The 25,293-nt window shown below is 50.9% G+C and overlaps 2 protein-coding genes across 2 annotated transcripts in view; one reads left to right on the top strand and one right to left on the bottom strand.

Annotated features, from left to right (window-relative positions):
- The first annotated feature begins 492 nt into the window (after nucleotides 1-492).
- Nucleotides 493-17,102, top strand: DAO (D-amino-acid oxidase). Its single transcript, XM_015413260.1, has 10 exons — nucleotides 493-686; nucleotides 2,455-2,569; nucleotides 3,901-3,977; nucleotides 5,446-5,511; nucleotides 6,194-6,248; nucleotides 8,527-8,631; nucleotides 9,731-9,813; nucleotides 11,343-11,460; nucleotides 13,336-13,434; nucleotides 16,971-17,102. The coding sequence occupies exons 1-10, from the start codon at nucleotides 493-495 to the stop codon at nucleotides 17,100-17,102; spliced, it is 1,044 nt and encodes a 347-aa protein (XP_015268746.1).
- Nucleotides 17,103-23,175: 6,073 nt separating this feature from the next.
- The window catches only part of SVOP (SV2 related protein), a 45,477-nt gene continuing 43,359 nt past the window's right edge, over nucleotides 23,176-25,293 (bottom strand). The window contains exon 16 of the mRNA XM_015413212.1: nucleotides 23,176-23,367. Coding sequence (XP_015268698.1) covers nucleotides 23,176-23,367 — 192 coding nt within the window. The remainder of the gene's footprint in view (nucleotides 23,368-25,293) is intronic.

Below are 25,293 nucleotides of genomic sequence, written 5' to 3'. Positions count from 1 at the left end.
TGGGGGCAGGCTTTATCCGGCCACCTCTCTGAATATCCTTCCGGGTCCCAGTAGGGATCCGTCACCCGAGGTCGCCATGACTTCCAGGTGTGCGCGCACACATATATTAAACAAAAAATAATACCAATGAGAGAGAGAAGTACTTTGTTTTCCTTTAGGTACACTTTATCTAGATTCGAAGTCCAGGAGCAGCCTTAGAGACAAACAAAATTTTTTTTGGAGGGATAAGCTTTCAAGGGTCAGAGCTCCCTTCATCAGATCCAATTCCCCAGGCCCTTATATCCCAGTCAAAAGGTGGGAGGGGTGTTGCAAAGAATCATTAATAATTATTGCACAGCCTTGTGTGCAATATAGCCAGGAGATCCTAAGGTTGTCTTGCAGCCAGAATTTCTAGCTCTTTTGGCGTTATGCTCCACTAGGTGGCGAGCGTCCAAATCTGTAGGCGCAAGGCTGCCACCCTTTTGTCTTCTCAGCCCTCCAGTGAAGGCCGCCATGAGAGTTGCTGTGATTGGGGCTGGCGTGATCGGACTGTCCACGGCCATCTGCATCTACGACCGGCACCACCTGACAGATCAGCCGCTGGAGATTGAGGTGTATGCTGACCAATTCACCCCTCACACTACCAGCGACGGGGCAGCTGGACTCTGGCAGCCGTACCTCTACGACAAGGGGAACACCCAGGAAACGTAAGAGCAAAAGCTCCTCCCCCCTCACCGGCCGCACCTCCTGCCGCCTTTGCCAGTGAAACGCTTTTTCCTGCACCTGATCCGATGTTGCTTAATTTCGCAGGCTCTGTCCATTTTGATGAAATATGCAAAACCAATCTTCCTAAAAAAGAGAGCCATTGAGTAATAGCATGAATAGTTTCACACAGTGTGGTACAGTGGATAAGTGCACGGACTCTAATCCGGAAGAACCGGGTTTCATTCCCCACTCGTCCACTTGCAGCTGCTGGATGACCTTGGGCAAGCCATAGTTCTGTTAGAGCTGTTCTTGAAAGAGAGCAGTTTCTGTCAAGGCTTCCGCCTACCTCACAGGGTGTCTGTTGTGGGGAGGGGAAGGAAAAGGAGTTTGTAAGCCGCTCTGAGACTCCTTTGGGAAGTGAAGGGCGGGGTATAAATCCAATCTTCTCCTCCTCTTCTTCTTCTTGGTGTCTGTTGTGGGGAGGAGAAGAGAAAGGAGTTCGTAAGCCGCTCTGAGACTCCTTTGGGAAGTGAAGGGCGGGGTATAAATCTAATCTCTTCTTCTTCCTTCTTCTTCCTTCTTCTTCCCTCTTCTTCCCTCTTCTTCCCTCTTCTTCCCCTTCTTCTTCTTCTTCTTCTTCTTCTTCTTCTTCTTCTTCTTCTTCCTTCTTCCTTCTTCCTCCTTCCTCCTTCCTCCTTCCTCCTTCCTCCTTCCTCCTCCTCCTCCTCCTCCTTCTTCTTCTTCTTCTTCTTCTTCTTCTTCTTCTTCTTCTTCTTCTTCTTCTTCCTCTTCTTGCTGTTAAAGCCCTCCTTCCTGCAGATGCCCAGTGTGCACCCAAGAGAAGGGGGAAGGCAGAGAAGGGAGATTGTTTCTTGAAAAATATTCATCTCTTTCAGACTCCTTTCGGAAGGGGCCCTGGCTCAGTGGTAGAGCCTCTGCCTGGCATGCAGAAGGTCCTGGGTTCAATCCCCAGCATCTCCAGCTAAAAGGATCAGGTGGTAGGCGACGTGAAAGACCCCTGCCTGAGATCTTGGAAAGCCACTGCCAGACTGAGCAGACAAGAGACCCAGTTTGGTGTCGTGGTTAAGTGTGCGGACTCTAATCTGGGAGAACCGGGTTTGATTCCCCACTCCTCCACTTGCAGCTGCTGGATCACCTTGGGCAAGCCATAGTTCTGACAAGAGCTGTTCTTGAAAGAGCAGCTTCTGTCGAGAGCTCTCTCAGTCCCACCTACCTCACAGGGTGTCTGTTGTGGGGAGGGGAAGGGAAAGGAGTTTGTAAGCCGCTCTGAGACTCCTCTGGGTAGTGAAGGGCCATGGGGTATACATCCAATCTCTTCTTCTTCTTCTTCTTTGATGGACTGAGGGTCTGATTCAGTAGAAGGCAGCTTTGTGTGTACTTTCACCTGAAAGCAAATTCTTCGGCCTCCGGGCTTACTAACGGAGTGCCTTGATTTTCTGGCGATTGTGGGATGTTCTGTTCTGAGGAGAGGCTGCACTAGGCGATCTCTCTCTACTGTTTCTGTCCCTGAAGGAACACTTGGGGAGCATAATTAGCATGGCATTGTCTTTTCATTACAGACACCAGTACCAAACCTCTCTCACTTGGTGATTTGGAAGTAAGTCCTTTGGAACCAAGAGCTGCTTTTAAAGCCTAATAATATCCTGGTCCCAATCCCAGCTGTCCCTTTGACTTGTGACACGTTGTCCAAAGGCAACCTTTGATGCTGGGGGGAAAGGAATACTGACGCTGTATTATTTAATTTTACAGGCTCTGGAACAAAGAGACTTTTGATTACATGTTGGAGCACATTAATTCCCCAGAAGCTCAAGACATGGGCCTTTTCCCGCTCTCTGGGTACAATCTCTTCACCCAGCCAGTTCCGGTAGGTAGCTGATTATAGTGGCATTTGAGATACAAAATGAAAGGCAGTGGCACGGCAATATAGTTTCACAGTTCCGCAGGGCCTGCAAGACGGAGCTCTTCCACCAAGCATATAACGTGGGGCCGCTATCGCCTTAGTGCACGGCCCGTAATGTTGACATCAGCAGCTGCTTCAAGAATGAGCAAAATAACATCCAAACACTTATGGGGAATAACATCGAAGCACTTTCATTTGAAAACATCTCATTTGTTTATTTTTAACTGCCACCGGTACTTTGTAACATTTGTAACACACTGTTTTAATTGTTGTGTCTTAATTCTGTACTATTTATGCTTTTGTTCTGTATTGTTGTATTGTTGTTGGAAGCCGCCATGAGCCTGCTTTGCGGAGAGGGCGGGGTATAAATTTGACTATAGATAAATAATAAATAATATATCAAAACAAGAAACAGTGCATGTGCCCAAATTTAACATCAATAATCAATGAATTTAATAGTAATAAGACAGGTGCACACAGTATTCCAAATGGGGTCGAGTACGACTTATAGACTGATATACCTATGTTTAAGACAGTTTTTTTTGGGTTGTATACCGTGAAAACGTAAAATAAATAAATGATGAGGAGGAGGAGGAGAAGGAGGAGGAGGAGGAGATGACTACAGGGCAGGGGACATGAGAGAGGTTTATCAAGCTATGCATGGGGCGGAGAGAGTTGACAAAGAGAAGTTTTTCTCCCTCTCCCCAAATACTAGAACTCAAGGACATCCAATGAGAATGATGGGCAGTAGGTTCAGGGCAGACAAAAGGAAATACTACTTTCCACAGAGAGTGATTAAAATGTGGAATTTGCTGCCAGAGGGTGCAGTGATGGCCGCAGGCACAGACGGCTTTAAAGAGGATCAGATAGATTCATGGAGGGGAGGTTTATCAGTGGCAACTGGCCATGGTGACTAGAGGGAACCTCAATGCTCAGAGGTAGTCAACCTCTGAATCCCAGAGCCAGGAGGCGACATCAGGGGAAAGCCTCGGCCCCTGTGTCCTGTTAGTGGCCTTCCAGAGGAACTGGTTGGCCGCTGTGTGAGATGGGATGTGGGACTAGATGGACCCTCACTGGTCTGATCCAGCAGGGCTCTTCTTAACATTCTTATGTGGGTTTCCTGGAAGCCTTAAAAGCAGGATGTGGCTCGCAGGTTTTCCTGGGTGGAGCAGGAAGGGGTCTTTGTCCCACTACAGGAGTCCCCGGTTTGAACTCCCTTATACTGGCAATAATTTATGGATTTTTGCCCCCTCGCTTATCATACCAATGGGCCTGAACTTTTTCCTTCTCCATAGGATCCATCCTGGAAAGATATTGTCTTGGGATTTAGGAACTTAACACCGAAAGAGCTCGAGCTCTTCCCAGGTTACAGGTATGGTCCAATACACCCCTTCAGCCGAGATTTCCAATGACTTGGTTGGTTTACCATGTCCTACAGGCTGGGTGCTGGGGTTGCCAACCTCCACGTGGGGTCTGGAGAGATCTACCATTGCACTTCAGAATAAAGAGATCCATTCCTGTGAAGGAAAAGGCTGCTTTGTAGGGTGGACTCTGTAGCATTATTCCCCACTGAAGTCCCTCCCCAGGCTCCACCCCCAAATTTCCAGGAATTTCCCAAGACAGAGTTGGCAACCCTTTGGGGTGCTAATTTAGGGCAGGAAGGACAGTGGGGTCAAGGGGTCAAGTTCCAGCTGCCCCTCTTCAGTACCATACCAAGGGCAGAGTCATCTTTCTGGCTCTCAGCTGGTGGAAACAGAACACGAGATGTTAAACTGGGCCAAGCTCTGTTTAGCCTGTGGTCCAGTGACCATGGGTAGCTGCACGACTCCTGCGTAAGCCGCTTGCCAATGAGCTGGAATTAGATATTCAGCTCTGAAATCCATATTCAGTTATTGATCACTATTAAAGATAGATAGTAGGGATGGGCGCGAACTGGGAAAATGGTGGTTCGTGGATCATTTGATTACACGAACCATGAACTTTCGCAAACTTTTCCCGTTTCTCAAATGGTTTGCTCAGTTCATGAGTTTGGGATATGGTAGAACAGCCCCCTCGTGAGTTAGAGATGCCAAACTGACCGGGAGTCTTCATCAGGCTCTCCTGCACCCACCCTCCAAGTTTGGCAAAGATTGGATTTGGGATGTCTGAGTTACAGCCCCCCAAAGCAGGTGCCCCCAGGAAAGCTCAGCTCTGGCCTCCCCTTAAATCAGCCATGCAGCAAGCAATTCTTTCTAACTCGCTCTCACACGACAACTACGGTAACTCCTCTCTCTTCCTGCTGCAAAGTGAAAGCAGCTGAGTCAGGATGGGGTCTGTATCTGCTCCCATAGAGCAGAACGGGAGCTCTGTGGTTGGCTCCTAGAGCTGCCAATCCAGCTATGGACAACTGCTGTGGGTGTTTCTAGGGCTCTCCACAAGTCCACCCCCAGCGTTGTCTAGGAATTGATTAAATCAGCGGCAGGCTGTCTGGAGAACAAACCACTCTTAGGAACCAAACGAACTTCCATGGAAAAAAGGCAGTCCATTTTTGGATTCAGGAATGATGCGACCAAATAAACCGGTTCAAAACAATCCATGAACCGTCCCGGTTTGTGCTCAAACCACGGTTCGTTTCTCGGTTCGTGCCCATCCCTAACAGATAGATAAATAATGGCCATTATTCATGGTGAAATAGAAAATATTCTTGGTGGGCTAATATCAGCATGCCTGGTGAGGCCCTGCTGGATCCCAGCAAGGTTTTCTACCGAAAGAAATTGGATGGCACTTCAGCTGCTGCACCTTGCCCACTCCCCGTTCAGTTCTTCAAAGGGTAATGCTTTACTTTTTTTCCCTGGTTGCAGTTATGGCTGGTTGAACACGGCCCTGATGCTCGAAGGCAGGACCTACCTACCCTGGCTTACAAACCGGTGTGTATGAGACAACGTTTTCTGCTTTCTGTCCCAATGGCTCTTGGCAACACCAAATGGCTGTGATCACTTCCCACTAGTCCCTTTTAAATGTCGTTATATTTATTGTCACCATCTGGTCAGTGAAGAAAAATATTTATTTAGTCAGAAATTTAATCCAGAAATTTAATCCAGAGGTTACTGTCCATGGTTCCCAAAGAGCTCTTCCGTCAGGCATTTAGGTAAGGAGCTGCGTTCCATCATCTTTGCCCTGTGCTTTCTTACAGCCTGAGCGTGCCAACAGTGGAGGTACTTTACTACAGTATGTGCACTTTATTACAGTCGTGACGCCATCATTATGTTAATGGTTTTAATAACTTTATTGTGTATTTTATATTGATTTTATACTGTTGTTTTATTTGGTGTTTCTTTTGTAAACCACCCTGAGCCTACCTCGGCAGGGTAGGGCGGGGTAGAAATCAAATACATAAATAAATAGTAGGCGTAAACGCATCCGACAAAAGAAGCGGGTTAGATCCTGGAACTCTTGTGCCCCAAGAGAGCTGCAATAGGAGCAGGGCATGGATTGAGAGACTAGGGGTTCCCAGGCAGCTCCGAGTCCCAGGATCCTGCTGGTCTCTCCCTCTTAGGCCCTGTCTGGCTCACTCTCTTGCCGCGTCTGAAGCAGACATTCTTCTTACAGGTTAAAGATGCGGGGAGTCAAATTCTTTCATCGGAAAATCAACTCTTTCCAAGAGGTTAGTTGGAAATTTCAGCATTTATAAGGCCTTGAAAAGGACCAGTCAGACACTTCCTCTTCTGCAGCTGGGCGGAGGATCCGATCCAAAGGGAAATCCACTTTGCAGATTTAGAGAGGGTGGCCTCCGGGACAGGGCTGCCTCCAGATATTTGGGAGGGCGAGAATTGGGGGTCTGAAAAAGAGCAAAGCCCTGCACGTCCACCCCTGTTGACCTCATACGTTTACATTCTCATTATTTAGTTTCTGAAGTAATGCAAGTGTCATGAATTTAATTATTTTTTAAAAAATTAATCGCCAGCTATCTTTCAGTCACCCCGAATGCCTTTATCGTTCTTGACTGGAATGCTGGAAGGTTTAAGCAGACCCGCTGAGCAATGTTCCCTCCTGAGAGCAAAAGTTCTACTTTGTGAGCTATGGGCATGAAAGTTGTGAGCGAGTCATTTGGATGCTGCATAAATTAGTTTGCTCTGGAGCCATCCCTTCCTGAGCTCAGGCAAAAATGTGTGAGCCGGAGGCTATAAAACTGTGAGCTAGCTCACACTAACTCAGCTTAGAGGGAACACTGCCGCTGAGTGACCGGGTAGAATGTCTGTCTGTCTGTCCGTCCGTCCATCCATCTCGCTTTTATCCCGTCCTACCTGTGAGGAGCAGTGTTCCCTCTAAGCTGTGGAGATGTGTGAGCAAAAAATCTACTTTGTGAGCTACTGGCATTAAAGTTGTGAGCGAGCGATTTGGCTGCTGCATGAATTAGTTTGCTCTGGAGCATTGTTCCCTCTAAGATGAGTTAGTGTGAGCTAGCTCACAGTTTTTAGCCTCCAGCTCACATTTTTGTCTTAGCCCATTAAGGACGGCTCCAGAGCAAACTAATTTATGCAACAGCCAAATTGCTCACTCACAGTTTTAATGTCAGCAGCTCACAAAGTAGAATTTTTGCTCACAAGACTCCACAGCTTAGAGGGAACATTGCTCTGGAGCCATCCTTCCTGAGCAAAGGTAAAAATGTGTGAGCTGGAGGCTAAAGAACTGTGAGCTAGCTCACACCAACTCGGCTTAGAGGGGACACTGGTGAGGAGTGCCCTGACCAGGGGCGGATGAAGGCTCACTGGTGCCCGAAGCACTGACCAGTCTTGGTGCCCCCCTCCTTTCCACACTGACCCCCAGTCCATTTTCGTTGTTGACCTGTCTGGCCAGATAGACAATGCAGGTTGCGGCGATACAAAAATATGATCACACAATAGACTGTACAAACGAAGCCAAGCTCGGGCTACATAAAGTTCTTTTCACCCGTTCCCCAACTTTGTGGCGCCCACTTTGGCCCTTGTGCCCTAAGCATGTGCCTAGCCTGCTTCATGGTTACGCCGCCCCGACCCTGACCTGGCTGGTCCAGTCTGTCCTGATCCCATCAGAACTTGATTGCTAAGCCGAGTCTGCCCTGGTTAGTACTTGGACGGGAGACCTCCAAGGAAGCCCAGAGCCACTGCGTGGAGGCAGGCAAGGGCGAACGACCCCTGTTCCTCTCTTGCCTGGAAAACCCTACAAGGGAGTGCCACAAATCAGCTGCGACTTGATGGCCCTTCTCCCCACACACGCACCTGTGAGGGGGGCATGGCACCGTCTTTGCTTTTCCACTCCCCTTTTGTTTTGAGGGAGAATGCCTGGCCCCAGGTCACCCAGGGAATGCCACAGACTACCTTGTGTCTCGAGAATGAAAAGGTCCAGAGTTTTATGAGGAGTGAAAATTCAGGGACGGGGACTGGAGTGTCCTTGTGGGTGGCCATTAGAGTTCTCTGCTGGGCAGGGCCAGCCCGTCCATAAGGTGGGGTTAGGCCATTGCCTAGGGCGCCACAGAAAGAGGGTGCCGGCCTGGCCTGCAGCCCCGCCCCCACTCCTCCCTCCCCGAAGTTCAGTTTGTGGAAGGCCGATTGCAACGCAAAGATGCTCGTGAAGAGACACATTTGGAGGATGAGCAGTGGGTTACAAGAAGACCGGCCATTCCAGAGGGCAGCTGTCTTGGTCTGCAGTCAAACAGCTGAATAAGAGTCCGACGGCACCTTAGCGACCAAAAAAGTTTCCCCCGGCATAAGCATTCAAAAGCCAAAGATCCCTTTGTCAGATACCTGTCAAGACAGGCAGTTTTCTCAAATATGAGTGATCAGAAGAGAGAATCGCGGATCGTGCGATATACTAGCCGTGGACTGGCACAAGAGGCCTTTGATCACAACATGGTTCTGCCAGGCCAAAAGGGAGAATAACTTCACAAATCTGTCTTCTGCCAGTTGACGGCGCAAGGGGTGGATGTCATCATCAACTGTACGGGGGTTCGTGCAGGGGAGCTGCAGCCAGACCCTGAGTTGCTCCCCGGTCGGGGGCAAGTCATAAAGGTGAGGCCAGGCTTTGGGATACGTTTGGGAAACAGGTGGTTGAACAGAGAGCCGGTCTCTGCAACAAGTTGCTAATCAAAAGGCCACAGCGGAGCTGGCAGCGTTGTATGGAGGAAACAGGGTCCTGCTGGCTCCTCCTGTCGCTTGATCCCTGCTGGGCGGAAAGTTGCAATGCCCCTTCTGGCCACCTGCTGTGGTGGCGCTGCAGAGCAGCCAAGGTCAGGCGAACAGTCCCCTCCCTTTGCAAGCTGCCCTGGCACAAGGCATTGCAATGCCCATCATGCGACTTCCAGCACTGTACAGGGCCAGGAATTATCTACAGGGGGTTGCGTGGCTGAGAGGGAGGAGCTAGTTGCGAGGGGAGCTGGATATGAAGAAGAAGAAGAGAAAGGATTTATACCCCACCCTTCACTACCCGAAGGAGTCTCAGGGCGGCTTACAGTCACCTTCCCTTCCCCTCCCCACAACAGACACCCTGCGAGGTAGGTGAGGCTGAGAGAGCTCTCTCGAGAACTGCTCCAGAGAGAACAGCTCTGAAAGAACCTGTGACTGACCCAAGGCCACCCAGCTGGCTGCATGTGGAGGAGTGGGGAATCAAACCCGGTTCTCCCAGATTAGAGTCCGCCGCTCTTAACCACGACACCAAACTGGGTTCTGGGTCAGAAACAGCCCTTCAGTCATAAAGATTTAGTTATTTTATTAGGCTTCTGTACTGCCCTCCCCACAAGCGCTATGAGGGCAGTTCCATTAGGAGCGTTGCTCACGATGATAAGGAAGCCTCTGCCTGCATGAATGGGGGGGGCATTTTTTCTAGAGAAAAGGAAGGGGGGTTATTGCTGCAATTCCGGGCACTTATAGCACCACCGATGTGCATGGTGTGGGCTGGAGTTTTAGAAACAAAAAACAAAGGTTGATCCCTGCCCCAAGGAGCTTACAGTGAATATCTTGATCATGGGAGAGGCTGATTGGGGGGGGGCAGGGAGAAGCTCGAGCTGAGTAGCCCCCCCCCCCGGCTCCTTGCCTCCTTGCTTTTTCCATGGGGAATGCCGGATGAGGGAATCTTCTGCTCTCGCTCTAACTACCCTTTTCGGACCTTCAGGTGGACGCTCCTTGGGTGAAGCATTTCATCATAACCCATGATATCAAGTCTGGCCTCTATAATACGCCTTACATCATACCTGGGTAAGGCAAGTTTTTCATTGGCTACAGCAGAATCTGCTGAGGGGACCCAGATAAATCCTTGAAGCTCTTTCTTCATTCCTGTTCGTGGGGCCAGTTTAGTGCTTGGTAGCTGTTACAAGCAGGGGTCATTTCGTGGAAAAAGAGGTGCAGGAGCTCATTAGCATAACTCATTAGCATATGCCACACCCCCTGACATCACCGGAAGTGTGTCAGAAGGCAACGCACACCGCTCAGGCTCCACTGGACTGTTTTGGATGGCTAGCTATTGGGGGGGGGGACACGTGCAGATCTGTCCTCGCAGAGGAGGGAGAGCTTGTAGCTGAATAGAACTTGGCCTTAAAGGTGCCACTGGACTGTTTTGGACTGGGGGGGGGGGCTCTGCAACTTACCTGCCTGCTTCTTGCTCTGACTGAGGGCTGCTGGGAGCAGGGGCTTGTTGCATGTGCCCGCCCCTTGGGCTCTTTACTGCCGGAGCTCCGCTCCTGTGCGCTCCTGCAGGAAATGACCCCTGGTTACGAGTCACATCAAGCTAGAGGGTGGCCTTCGGCACCACCCATTTGGCAACTGGGAACAGACGGGGAGAGTAAAACAGCCCTGGAACAAACAGAACTGAGTGGGCTCTGCGGTGCTTGCAGGATCCATTCAGGTCCACCTGACTGACTTGCCCCCGTTGTCATAGTGGCCGTGACCTGGGCCTGGGCCTGTGGGATGGCCAACACCGCAGGGGCCCTTGCTGCTGGTTGCCAGTGGCTTTCCAGAACAGCAGCTCACCAGGAACTTTTCCAACAAGTTAAGGGGCCGATCTGCCCCTGCAGGCCCCAGTGGAGCACCATGGGAAACGGCTGCACACGGCGTTCGAGGATTCTGTGGGAGAGGCCAACCATCACTTCCCTCACAGGTGATGTCATAGATGGGAGGGGCTGCGGCTCAGAGGCAGAGGATGTGCTCGGTATGCAGAGAGTCCCCGGTTCAATCCCCGGCAATTTCAGTTAAAGGAATCAGGTAGTGGGCGATGGGAAAGACCTCTGCCCGTGACCCTGGAGAGCTGCTGTGGGAAGAAGAGGAAGAAGGAGAAAAGGAGGAGACTGGATGTATCCCCCGCCCTTCACAACCCAAGGGAGTCTCAGAGCAGCTACCAAACTCCTTTCCCTTCCCCTCCCCACAACAGACACCCAGTGATGTGGGTGGGGCTAAGAGAGCTCTTTCCAGAACTGTCCTTGAGAGAACAGCTCTGAGAGAACTGTAGCTTGCCCAAGGTCATCCAGCAGGTGCAAGTGGAGGAGTGGGGAATCAAACCCGGTTCTCCCAGATTAGAGTCGGCGCACTTCACCACTACACCAGGCAGCTTCGTGTGTGTTCGGGTGCTCATGAGAAAGAGTCATTCTCTGGGCACCACCAGGCCACATGTTCCTGTTGCTGGGCCCAGCGTCACCTTCTGTATGCAAACCACCCCCTCACTAAGCCCCTGCGCATGTGTGGATGTCGGATCAGGGCCTGCTCGCCCGGCTCACCTTCTGCCTTCGGTCTAGGAGCCGGCTCGTGACCTTGGGAGGGACTTTCCAGCTGGGAAACTGGAGCAAAGAGATCAGCTCCCGGGACCACCACAAAATTTGGCAAGAGTGCTGCCAGCTGCTGCCGAGCATCCAGGTATGTCCGCCTCACCGACCCCACCCGCGTCGCTCTGTGCCACACTCTGTGAGGACGGCAGCCGTCACCGACAACCTGCAAAGGCATCGCCAGGAAGAGGAACAGGCCGAGGGCAGGGGGAGCCTCCGTGCTTGGCTGGTGGCTGACGGGACCAGTCCCGGGCTTGCAGGGGCAACTCACCTTGGCTGCGACAAACACAACACAACTGGCAGCTGCAGCAGCCAGTCCACGAAGCACCCAGGACAGGCAGGACAGAGTTGCGCAGCCAGAGGGAGCCGGTCCCATCCTCCAGCTCTGCCCGGGAGAGGGAGCAACCTGGGAGGCGGCTATAGTGGAGACCGGAGGGTTTCAGGGCACTTCTGGTTGGGCGAAAGGGTAGAGGGGAACAGCAAGCCAGGGACTGCAAGAGAATCTCCAGCAGGCAGCAGAGGGTGAAGTAGCCCTGGCCCCGCTGGCGGACCTCCTGATGGCACCTGGGTTTTGGCCACTGTGTGACAGAGACTGTTGGATGGGCCGGGTCATTGGCCTGATCCAGCATGGCTTCTCTTATGTCTGGGGCAGTGATGCTCTGTCTTCTTGGTGCTTGGGGGGGGGCAAGAGTGGGAGGGTTTCTGGAGTTCTGGCCCCACTGGTGGACCTCCTGATGGCACCTGGGTTTTGGCCACTGTGTGACAGAGACTGTTGGATGGGCCGGGTCATTGGCCTGATCCAGCATGGCTTCTCTTATGTCTGGGGCAGTGATGCTCTGTCTTCTTGGTGCTTGGGGGGGGGCAAGAGTGGGAGGGTTTCTGGAGTTCTGGCCCCACTGGTGGACCTCCTGATGGCACCTGGGTTTTGGCCACTGAGTGACACAGAGTGTTGGACTGGATGGGCCATTGGCCTGATCCAACATGGCTTCTCCTATGTCCTTATGTTCAGGCTGCACGGGAGAGCAGAGGATACGGAAAGGTGGGGGAAGAAGGCGGTGCCACCCGCTTGCTCTCTGAGGCCTGGCAGGGCCTCCGCTGCAGGGAAGGTTATGGCAGAGCCGGGGCAAAGCGCCCTTGACCAAGCGGGGCTGCCACAATCCGCAAAGGCAGGATGTCGCCAGGGGGGCATCAGCTGGCGGAGTCCTTGCCTCCCCGCCCTGCCTCTGCTGTTCCCAGAGGGATCAGTTAGCTGTTGTGGGATAACAGGACGTGGGAAGAGCTGGACCGTGGGGCTCATCATCCATCCAAAGGAGATCCGTCCCAAGGCTGGGAGATATTATGGGCAATGCTCCCTCTAAGCTGTGGAGTCTTGTGAGCAAAAATTCTACTTTGTGAGCTACTGGCCTTATAGTTGTGAGCAGTGTTCCCTCTAAGCTGAGTTAGTGTGAGCTAGCGCACAGTTTTTTTAGCCTCCAGCTCACACATGTTTGTCTTAGCTCAGGAAGGAGGGCTCCAGAATAAACTAATTTATGCAGCAGCCAAACCGCTCGCTCACAACTTTAATGCCAGTAGCTCACAAAGTAGAATTTTTGCTCACAGGACTCTACAGCTTAGAGGGAACATTGGTTGTGAGCAAATGATTAAGCTACTGCATAGATTAGTTTGCTCTAGAGCCCTCCTTCCTGAGCTAAGACAAAAATGTGTGAGCCGGAGGCTAAAAAACTGTGAGCTAGCTCACACTGACTCAGCTTAGAGGGAACACTGATTATGGGCTGGATCACACAGATCTATTCTCCCCCCCTCCCCCCCCCCCGGTCATGAGCCCCTTGCTCCAGGGGAAAGCAGCACCGTCAGCGGAAAGGATGTCCACAGGACAGAGGCGGATCTGTCTGTTGTGGCCATTCGCAGCTCGTATGTTTTCGAGTGTGTGACCGGAAGTGTGGCAAACCCCTTTTTTTGTTTCCAGAAAGCCAAGATTGTTGACAAATGGGTTGGCTTCCGTCCAGCCCGGTCTAAAGTTCGGCTGGAGCACGAAGTTATACGCCACGGGCACTTACAGTCAGAGGTAAGCAGATTTCGGGATGGAAAGAGCTGTATGGGGTCCAAAGGCAGTGCTCGCAGGATGGGTGAATTAATTGTGTGTCATTTGTGCACATTATGTTCCATTGGTGTACTGGTGTCGTGGTTAAGTGCGTGGACTCTAATCTGGGAGAACCCGGTTTGATTCCCCAGCTCCTCCACTTGCACCTGCTGATGTGACCTTGGGCAAGCCATAGTTCTGATAAGAGCTGTTCTTGAAAAAGAGCAGTTTCTGTTAGAGCTCTCTCAGCCTCACCTACCGCACAGGGTGTCTGTTGTGGGGAGGAGAAGGGAAGGGAGTTTGTAAGCCGCTCTGAGACACCTTTGGGTAGTGAAGGGCAGGGTATAAATCCAATCTCTTCTTCTTCTCTTCATCTGTGCACCTAGGCACACATAACACTGGCTTGTCTGAGGTTCCTTGCTTTGTCTAGGGCCGTGGTCCCCAACACGGCCCACCCACCCCTTTCCTGGTGCCTGACAATGGCTTTTAGAAAGCGGGCGGGGCCAGGTGAGGCTTTTGCCCAACAGGACTTCTGATTGGCCATTGGAGATCTGATTGGCAGTTCAGATTTTTAAAAACCGTGCTTTGATAGCATCTCCCACCACAACACCAGCCGCGTTTCTGAAGATAAGACAAGGCAGCCATTTTGTGGCGGGCTCCGCCTCCTGCAGCAGCCATCTTGTGGCTGCGCCCATCCCATTGGGCCAGATTTCCCGAGGGACCGGTGGCTCAAAAAGGGTTGGGGGCCACTGGCCTAGTGAGCCTCCCCCCAGCTTTTTGCTTCTTCTTGATATGCTCTTTTGAGGGAATAAGCCCAACAGATTACCTGCTCTGGTCTGGGCAGGCTGTCTTCCCAACTGACTGCCCAGGTGTCCCTGCACCAAGGCTCCCTCTAAGCTGTGGAGCCTTGCGAGGAAAAATTCTACTTCGTGAGCCACTGGCATTAAAGTTGTGAGCAAGCCATTTGGATGCTGCATCAGTTAGTTTGCTCTGGAGCCATCCCTTCCTGAGCAAAGACAAAAATGTGTGAGCCGGAGGCTAAAGAACTGTGAGCTGGCTCACACTGACAGCTTAGAGGGAACACTGCCCTGCACCCTCACCTGGACCCTGTTGGTATTGCCAGCTGCACCTGCCTGGACTTAATGTCCCTTTAACCCTCACCTTGCTGGGCCTCTGCCCTGGATCGGATGCTGGCAAGACTCAGGGACCAACCCTGTAACTTGACTTATATCTGATGAGGCTGGTTGATTCCCGGGGGGGGGGGGGAGCTCTCTGCTACTCAGTTCTGAATAAATTCCCAGAACGACCTGCTAGGCGTTTGCCACACGACGTGCGTGGAAATCTCTGCGGTGCAGATGATTACAGACTCTACCCGAGAGAGGGCCTGCAGAATGCCATTGCACAGCTGGAGATGATTCAAAGTCAGGGTTCTTGGAAAGGAACCAGCTTATTAACTGAGAGCAGTGGAGTGACTCTGAGGAGCATAGCGTGAAAGCGAAGGATTCCTAGAGCGCCCCATTTCCCCGGCCATTGGTGCCTGTGCTGCCCCCAGTCAGCGTTATCTGTGCCATATATCTTTAAGAGCAGTTGCCCCTGGGAACTGAAGTCTTTAGTTAGACATCCCAAAGCATCCCTGTGACTGGCTGATTAACAGTCATTTCCTGCACCCAGAGGCGCGAGGATTTGAGTTTTACAGCCTTCTTCCCATCTTTGTCTACTCTTTAAACTGCAAAGGAGGGGAGAGATTGGGTAGGGAACCGTATCATCTTGTGATCTAGGTCAGTTCTATAGCCGCGGTGAGAAAGAGATGGACTTCCCCTCTCCTTGCAGTAAGGGTTGATGAACAAAGGAACGGAAAAGAACAATAAAACTCCTATCTTTGTGCCTCTGAGCTCAGGAAATTGCTCTTAATGAGCCAGTCAGAGGGAAGCTTCTGGGACCCCTAACTGTGAACTACAATTCCCAGGTGCAACAACTCTTAAAGATACAGCGCAGTTTTACTAAACTACAGATAACGCTGACTGGGGGCAGCACAGTGCCTCCTCCTTGGCGGAACAAGGAACGGGCTTCGTTGGCTGCCATTTGGAATCGCCTTGCTGCAACTAACAGTCGCAGTCCTAAGCAGTGTTCCCTCTAAGCTGAGTGAGTGTGAGCTAGCTCACCGTTTTTTAGCCTCCGGCTCACACATTTTTGTCTCAGCTCAGGACGGAGGGCTCCAGAGCAGGCTAATTTATGCAGCAGCCCAATCGCTCGCTCACAGCTTTAATGCCAGGAGCTCACAAAGTAGAATTTTTGCTCACAAGACCCCACAGCTTAGAGGGAGCCTTGGTCCTCAGCAGAGTTACACCTTTCTAAGCCCATTGACTTCCGTGGACTTGGAAGGGCGGTGCTTTGTCTAGGATTGCACCGCTGGCAATGCTCCCTCTAAGCTGTGGAGTCCTGTGAGCAAGAATTCTACTTTGTGAGCTCCTGGCATTAAAGCTGTGAGCGAGCGATTGGGCTGCTGCATAAATTAGCCTGCTCTGGAGCCCTCCGTCCTGAGCTGAGACAAAAATGTGTGAGCCGCTAGCTCACATTAATTCAGCTTAAAGGGAACACTGACTGCTGGTCACTTAATGTGGCTGAAACCACAAGGGCCCACTCGGACCGCCAGGACTGTGATCAGACCAGCTGAGGAAGTGATTTGTCCCATTGTCAGACTGCCAGTCTGTTCCCCGAGTTAGAGGGCCTTCTAGGAAACAAGGCGCAAGGGTTGTCCCCGGACTGGCAACTCAGACATCAACAAAGAAGAAGAAGAGATTGGATTTATACCCCATGGCCCTTCACCACCCAAAGGTGTCTCAGAGCGGCTTACAAACTCCTTTCCCTTCCCCTCCCCACAACAGACACCCTGTGAGGTAGGTGGGGCTGAGAGAACTCTTGACAGAAACTGCTCTTTTTCAAGGACAGCTCTTGTCAGCACTATGGCTTGCCCAAGGTCATCCAGTGGGTGCAAGTGGAGGAGTGGGGAATCCAACCCGGTTCTCCCAGATTAGAGTCCGCGCACTTAACCACGACATCAAACTGGCTCCCAAGAAGTTCTTTGCTTAATTTCCAAGATAAAAACCACAGGGTCTACCCAAAGTGCCTGTGTGTACCCGTTTTAGGCCTGCTCGGCTGAATCCCCTAAAGGACCCAGGGATTTGCAGTTGGATGAACGCCGAGCCCCCCCTTCCCACCCCTCCTAAAAGGACATGCCCCAGTCCCCCTAGGTCAGAGGGATCAGGTCAAGCCTGCAATCTAGATCCCCCCCCCCTGAGCCCTAGATCTCCTGCCCAATTAGCACCAGAGTCCCGGCCACCACAAACCCCACCCCAGGGTTGTATCCTGCCATTCCCCTTTTTTCCAGTTCAAGGAGACTTGGAGACGTGTGCGGGGGGGGGAGAAAGGCCCCTTGTGCCAGCGGAAAGAGGTGCCGCTAGCCGAGCAAAGTGCCAGGACACCACCCAAGCGCTGTTCTTGCCTGTTTTTGTCTGTTCCAGGTGATCCATAACTACGGCCACGGCGGCTTTGGGCTCACCATCCACTGGGGCTGTGCGATGGAGGCAGCCAGATTGCTTGGGAGGATCCTTGGGGACCGGAAGCTGTCCAAACCACCCCGTGCCAATCTCTGATAGCCTGGGCGACGATTCTTAAAATAAAATCTTCCATTTAGGGTTAGATTCTGTAGAATCAGGGAATCCAGTTCACCTTCTGAACTCTTAATAATTGTCTTAGGCTGCGGTCACACACACTGAATAATCCGCTTCCAATCCACTTTCAGTGCACTGTCGAATTGGATTTTGCCAGTCCACCCAGTAAAATTACAGTTGGAAAGTGCATTGCACTTTCCAACTGTATTTTTACTGGGTGGACTGGCAAAATCGAATTCGACAGTGCATTGAAAGTGCACTGAAAGTCGGTTATTTAGTGTGTGTGACCACAGCCTTAGTGGTGAAACCATGGTTGGTTGGTTTTTTTAAAGAGGCGCCAGAGGGAAATAAACTTTTCAATCTGTACACTGAAAACTCCTGAACTTTTAAACATTTAAAAACGAATTTTCTCAAAGAGGTTCCGGAACTCCATTCCGGTGCGTTCCTCCAGGAAAAAAGCCCCGAGAGAAACGGAACTCAGACAAAACGGAGCAGAGGCCACTGGGGAAGGCAGCCGATTGGAAATAGACTGACTTGGGTGGGGTGTCTGGATAGATGCCTTTGTGGTCTTCTCTGGCAGGGGAGGTGGGGCTGGTCGTTTGGCGATTAGAGCAGCCCAGGAAAGCAAAGGCCCCGAAAACCCCATTACTGCAAAAACTATTCATTTATTCAACATAAAATATCAACTGTCGAATCGAACTATCTAACATTGCATCATTGACAGAGAAACAAGAACAGAGCACGACAAGCTCAGGATACCGATCTCTTTTCTTCAACACGAAAGTGTGCCTGGTTTAGAAACTGTACATTCAAACACGAGAGAAACATTCAGTGTTCTTTTTCTCAGCAAGCATCGAGAAATACAAAGGTCATTCGTCACAGCAGATGCAGGGGAATCCCTTCGCCCTCGCGACCGTATATTGCACTTCGGACAGACTGATGGGCGGGATTCGGCACCCCACAATTGAGATTAATTCCGCACGGTCTTCTGTTTTTTTAAGAGAACGCACCAGCAGGTATTGTATCCATTCCCAAGGGGGAAATGCAGAACTGTGTCTGGAATGGAATCTTTGGAAGGTTTTGTTATGTACAGCGTCCAACAGAAGTCCAGCGACGACTGAAAGATTAGCAAAATTTACGCTGGAATCAATACGGGCATAAATTTTGCCAGCCTTTCGGGGACCGCCGGACCTTTGATTTAGTTCTTTTACAAAAGACTAACATCACTACCCCTTTGGGAATTATATACACTGGTCGTTTTTAGTATCTTAAGAAACTCAAACACACTCGGTTTCTAAGTCATAATAAACTGCGATGTATTCATTCCCGAGTCCCTCCCCCCACAAAAAAGTATAAGAAACTTGTTTTGCACTGCTCAAGAGAAACCCTGTTGACTCAAATGGAGTTTGATTCAGCTTGACCATCCTTTCTCGGGGTCATCATTACTGAACAAAAGCTCTTGCCCTCGTCGTATGCAGGCAGGGCCACTTAGTATTGAATACAACATACAAAGCAAACTTGATTTCCAGGAGCTTGATATGGGACCATTGTCGACACTGCAGATTCAGTGTGCCCCAGTCTTTCAAGCAGCCTTCACAGGGGCAGAACCACAAAGCCAGTAGGCTGGATCGGTCCCAAGATGGCATTCTACTCCTGGAAAGTAGGGTTGCCAATCTCCAGGTGGGGGCTGGGGATTCCCCAGAATTATATCTACATAGATCCGTTCCCTTGGAGCAAATGTAGGGATGCCAGCCTCCAGGTGAGACCTGGTGATCCCCTGGAATTACAGCTTCAGACTACAGAGATCCATTCCCCCCTGCAGAAAATGGACGCTTTGGAGGGTGGACCCCTATGTCATAGTATCCCACTGAGGTCCCTCTCCTCCCCAGGCTCCACCCACAAATCTCCAGGAGTTTCCCAATCTGGATTTGGCAACCCTAACCCCACCCCCACCGGTGGCCTGGGAGGACCTGGCAAAGCTAAGGAAATAGCAGCTCTGGCAGGTAGACTCTACAGCATAGACTTCCCAGGCACCACGGCCAGATCTCTAGGAATTTCCCACCTGGAGTTGGCAAGAATATCTGGGAGAAAAGCTGTGTCGAATATGACTGGGGGGGGGGCGGATAAAGCTCATGAGCTTCATCTGCTGACCCCAGCTTGAAACTCTCCGTGTGACTTACGAGCGCCTTTTCACTTTGCAAGCACATTTCTTATGCAGGTGAAATGTACCCCCCCCAGCCAATCCCCATTTGGGGGTTATCTTAGCATGGTGTTGTAAAACATTGACATCGTGCCATGAAAAATGCCAAAGGCTTTTGCAGCCTGCAAGGCAGCAGGCTATGAAAATATGAGCTTGGGACATTTCCCCACTGATACCAATATGATCCTGAGTCTTTTATGGTAACGGACGTCTTCTAAAGGTGGCTGAATTGGAGTTCCTTGACCATCCTCATACACGTTTCTTGGGGGCGGGGAGAACCCCGACCTATGAGGTTCTTTGGCCTTTTGTATTGTTTGGCGTTTCAGCAAGTCATTTGAAGGACCCTGCCCATACTAACTTTTGCAACGCGTTTTGGAGGAAAACTGCCTACATCTCCATGGAATGTTTATCTAGTCGATGGCTGAAAGTGGGGCCGGAAGCAGGCAAGCAGTTTTTAGAGCCAGTTTGGTGTAGTGGTTAAGTGTGCGGACTCTAATCTGGGAGAACCGGGTTTGATTCCCCACTCCTCCACTTGCACCTGCTGATGTGACCTTGGGTCAGTCACAAGCTCTGGCACAGCTGTCCTTGAAAAAGAGCAGTTTGTGTCAGAGTTCTCTCAGCCCCGCCCACTCACAGGGTGTCTGTTGTGGGGAGGGGAAGGGAAAGGAGTTTGTAAGCCGCTCTGAGACACCTTTGGGTAGTGAAGGGCGGGGTATAAATCCAATCTCTTCTTCTTCTTCTTTATTTATTTATTGCCCCCTGACTTATTTAAAGGCCCCCTGAATGGCAAAATCCGTTGGTTTGCCTGCCGCCTTCTCCCGTGCCTCTAGCGCCACCATCTGGTAACAGGCCGGACAGCAGTTCTTGTCACCACCCCTGGCTGGGTCCAAGCTGTCCTCCAAGCCTGTGGCCCAGGAAGGTTACAGGTCCCATCTGCCCATCGGTGCAGCCAGGGTTAGATGTCCCCTCCCGGTGCTGACTCAGTTGGTCTTTAGGAGCCAATTTCCTGGGGCATTGGGGTGGGATTTCAGAGACTCTCACACTGCTTCTATTCAAACGGGTCGCCGTGTTGGGCTGAATCAACAGAACGACGTTTGTGTCCAGTGGGCACCTTTAAGACCAACAAAGTTGAATTCCGGGCACCTTTAAGACCAACAAAGTTGAATTCCGGGCATAAGCGTTCGTGTGCATGCGCACTTGTGCGCATGCACACGAATGCTTATACCCGGAATTCAACTTTGTTGGTCTTAAAGGTGCCCACTGGACTCAAACGTTGTTCTATCAGTTTCATTCAGAACTGATTCTCATTTCCCAGGTGTGTCGTTTTAAAACGTGCATCCCTTGAAAAGTCTGGTTGGTAGGTGGGGCATAAATATTTTAGAGCAATGAACGACAATACATTCCTTAAATCCTGCAAGGCCACGGATTACCATTCCATGTGAGTCCCAACCGTTCCGTCACTCAGATTAGACTTGCCAGCACACAAGTGCGCATATATCTCGGCAGCAGGAAATACCAGCCGTCTTCTATGGATTCTGCATCCATCTAGGACTTCCCGATCCAGATGTAATGCCAGCTGAAATTCTTTGCATCATCGAGCAGCAATGAGTTCATAGAGGAAAGGTCTACTGGTGGCTGTGAGTCATGACAAACACCAGGGAAGGAAATGGCCATCGTTTCCTGCTTGCAGGCATTCCAGAGGCATCTGGCTGCCATAGCTGGAAACAGGAAACTTAGCCAAACCAGTAGAAGGGAGTATAAACGCGATGTAAACTGCTCTCAAACTGAAACTTTATTAACAATACTATACTATCAAATGTCTTAAAGACGATAAATTTAACAATCAATGTTACAGCCTAATGAACAGAAACATCAATAAAACGACAATATATGTAAGCAAGTATAATGCGGTGGCTCAAGTGGTTAAGACGCTGAACTGCAGGCTGTGGAAGGTCGGTCGTTCAGCAGTTCGAGACCCGAGTGTGCCGCATGACGGAGTGAGCTCCCGTCTCTAGTTCCAGCTCCTGCCAACCTAGCAGTTCGGAAGCAAGAAATTGCAAGTAGATAAATAGGTACCGCTTTGATGGGAAGGTAACAGCGTTCCGTGCACCTTGGTGTTTAGTCATGCCGGCCACATGACCACGGAAACGTCTTCGGACAGCGCTGGCTCTTCGGCTTTGAAATGGAGACGAGCACCACAACCCTAGAGTCGGATTCGACTGGCTTTCGAGCAAGGGAACCTTTACCTTTTATAATGTCAACAGTGAATTATACAATAGCAAAAACTCACATGTCTGTTGTATTGGTTCATTAGGACTGAAAAAGATCTCGAAATGAGGTCACATCCGGAATCCTTGTCTCATGACAAACGTGTATTATCGATTCCACGGCCGCATACAGAATCTGGAGCCACATTACTTGTGAAAACGTTTATAACGTCCCTGCAATTGTTTACATATTGATTTGTACTACATGGCTCCTTTTGCGGGCAGTTCAGAGTTATGAGTCGGCTTTCATTTACGATTTTTTGCTGTATGTTTGTGCTGTGACATTGATTGTTAAATTTATCATCTTTAAGACATTTGATAGTATAGTATTGTTAATAAAGCAGTTTTAGAGCAGTTTAGGGCTACATAGCGTTTATACTCCCTTCTACTGGAAACAGGAAACTTGGCTTGGGTGTATTTCTAATCCAGCAGGACTTCTGTTCTTAACTGAGAGACGCTGCTTCAAGACAGCTCAAAGGCATTCGGATCAAGATTAATAAATACATTTCCAAACATTCTGGAGCATCAGAACGTTTAGACAGACCAATCCATTTCCTACAGACCAGGATCTACCCCTGCATTCACCACTCAGATCTCAAGCCACGGGGTATCAAAACAAGAGGGAAGCATTTTTCCTGTATCGTCCTTCTGGTGAGCCCAACTATCACGCCCGCCTCTCTGACCTCAAATATGGGCAACTCAGATGCAGGGACAATCCAAGGGAAGTGTATGGGAAGAGGTACCCCATGCAGTGCAACATAGCACGAATCTCTGCACGTATACACACGCACGGACACAAAACCAGAACCACAATAGCAGCCTTCCCTGACTTACCCAACACAGGACTGAACCGTTAGAAAAACGCAATTTCTGTTCCCAGGTTGCCAGCAAGACTTTTTTCATAAACGGTGTGATTTTGGGGAGGCCTACCTCTGGATCGAGCAGAGCTCTGTGTCAGCAGTGCAAGAAGACACTCTAGAAACGACCAAAAAAGCCCTCAAGAAACCAGCCTTTTTTTTTTTTTTGGCAAAGGAACCTGAGGAAGCACGGAGAGACTCACAACACTGTGTCGATGCTGATGGCCGTTGATGACCGGAAAAGTGCAAGGCAGGTGTTGAATCCACAAGTGCGCGGCGGGACTGGCTGTGTGCCGTTCCAGAGACAGGTGTGCCGTAGAGCCCAGGCTGCTCGCTTCCAGGCGTCGAGAGCGTTTGCTGTCTCGAGGAGAGCCCGGGCTCAGTCCTCGAGCCGCTCGCTTGACACATCACTCAGCAACAGGAAACGGTAAGCTCAGCCGTCAACCATGAACACAAAGCGGGGGGCCTGGGAGGGCCCCCGTCTCGTTCTGCCTAGCCGCGCCGTGTCCGCCTACGTCGCACACTTGCACCCGCTTCCCCAGTCCAATCGCTCTCTTTGCCCAAGCGACGGCCGTGGAGGCAAGCCAAAAGGAGTCCGGGACACATATCGAGCCTTCGTGCTGTTTTGATCCACGGCAGGGACCAGGTCTCCTGCCTCTCCAGTCAGGTTGGGGCTTTGGGGGCGGGGGAGACCTCCAGACGTCCTTGTCCTCAGTCCCGCGGGTCCCACGTCAGCCCTGAGAGCCAGAGTTTGATCGGGGGACCCCACGCCCAAACATCTCTTGACCCCATTCCCTGTGGGTGGACTCTTGCAGGCCCCGGCCTTTCGTCTCGATGGGCAGCAGGCAGGAGGCCAGAGCGGCCAAGAGGCAGCAGCCGCTGTACACGACCAGGGTCAGGTAGACCGAGGACTCCAGCATCACCTGCGGGGAGAATGTGAGAAAAGGCAGTGGCTCCGGCAGACGCACAGACTCACGCGGGGCCCCTGAAGGGTCACAAGAGAAGGTCCTCGGGAGGACAGCTGGGCAACTGGGCTCCTGGTCGATCCAAAGGCACACTCTCTGGCATAGCGAGATTTGAGTCTGCTGGCACCTTAGAAACCAATGAGATTTCTGGGGTGTGCGCTTTCCAGGTTCAAAGCTCTCTTCATCAGATACAAGCAGGAAGGGAGATCCCCGAGTCCGTATATCCCAGGGAGAAAGTGGGAGGGGTGTTGCAAAAAAGAAACACAGGAGGCAGAGATACAATGCACATAGGAATTAGCTTCATTAGAGAAGAGGGGAATGCTGGGGTGGCGGGCAGAAAATCGGCACCTGTAGTGGGGTAAGAATCCTATGTCCCTCTTCAGCCCTGGGGAGTCTATTGTTCTGAACTTGTGAATGAAGTCAACTTTAGCAATCTCCTGTTGTACTCTCCCCTTGAAGCATCTCTGTTTGATGACTGCCACTCTTAGGTCAGTGATGGAAGGAGCCTGGAAGATTAAAATGTTCTCCCACTGGTTTTTAGAGGTGTAGATTTTAAGGTTGGAATTTTTTTTGTCCAGTTATTCATTTGCCCCCTCACCTTCTGACTGGGATATACGGTCTCGAAGATATCCATTCTGACTTGTATCTGATGAAGGGAGCTTTGACTCTTGAAGGCTCACCCCCCCCCCCCAATATCTTGTTGGTCTCTAAGGTGCTTCTAGTCTCCAATCAAGCTCTTCTATTTCAGACCAATACGACTACCCTCATGACACTATACAGGGGTGTCAAACATATGGCCCGTGGGCTGGAACTGGCCTATCCAGGGCTCTTCTCCGGCCCGTAAGCAACAGATCGTTTCTTTTATTGCCAGATGACAGAGGTTGTGCATTATGTCCCTGTAGACTGTCCCACGGCTAATGCATAACGGGCGGTAGAAGTGGGAGGGTGGGCATCAGGGAGACACTTTTAAGGAAATATTGCAAGAGTGTTGACGTTTTAAGCATGTTTGTATTTGCAGTAAAAAAACAAGATTGTTAATTGGGTTTGCCTCTGTCCTTTATAAAGTTTGTATCTCCCGTACCTGGCATTACATTTTATGGCACACATGGCCCGGCGGACAACGTGACGTTTATGTCCGATCCGGCCCTCGTAACAAATGAATTTGACACCTCTTAGCACGTGAGAGACAGCGGCTTCTGGCATGTACCATTTTGCAAGCTGCATTGGGGGGGGGGTGCTGCCAGGCACCAGGAGGCCCACACTGTGTGTGGTGGCAGCCCTGGAGGTCTCCCATTGAAACACTGACCAGGGCCGACCCTGCTTAGCTTCCGAGATCTGACAAGGTCGGGCTGGCCTCGGCCATCCAGGGCAGGGCAGTCTGGACTTGGAATCATAGAGCTGGAAGGGACCTCCAGGGTCATCTTAGGGTCAGCCTTATATCCCAGGGTCATCATTCCTGGATATTATAGCATTGGGAAAAGTGCAGAAGAGGGCAACTAGGATGATAAAAGGGTTGGAACACTTTCCCTATGAAGAAAGGTTAAAGCGCTTGGGGATCTTTAGCTCGGAGAAACGACGGCCGAGGGGTGACATAATCGAGGTTTACAAGATTATGCATGGGAAAGAGCAGGTCGAGAAAGAGGTCCTTTTCTCCCTTTCTCACAATGCAAGAACTCGTGGGCACTCCATGAGATTGCTGAGCGGTCAGGTTAGAACAGATAAAAGACAAAGAGGGATGACCTGTTATGTTTCAGCCCTTGATACCTCATCCCTGCAATGGGCACGTCAGGATTCACGCTCCTGAGGCAGCACGAAGGACGCTGGCCTTCTCTGCCGTGTCCCCTCCACCCCATTAACCACGTGTCTGGTTGTTCACTGTCGTCG

This window comes from Gekko japonicus, unplaced genomic scaffold (assembly GCF_001447785.1).
Source record: "Gekko japonicus isolate JY-2015 unplaced genomic scaffold, Gekko_japonicus_V1.1 scaffold10, whole genome shotgun sequence".
In the NCBI taxonomy this organism is placed as follows: Eukaryota; Metazoa; Chordata; class Lepidosauria; order Squamata; family Gekkonidae; genus Gekko; species Gekko japonicus.
The sequence above is the reverse complement of the archived record's forward strand: the minus strand, read 5'-3'. Positions and strand labels throughout refer to the sequence as shown.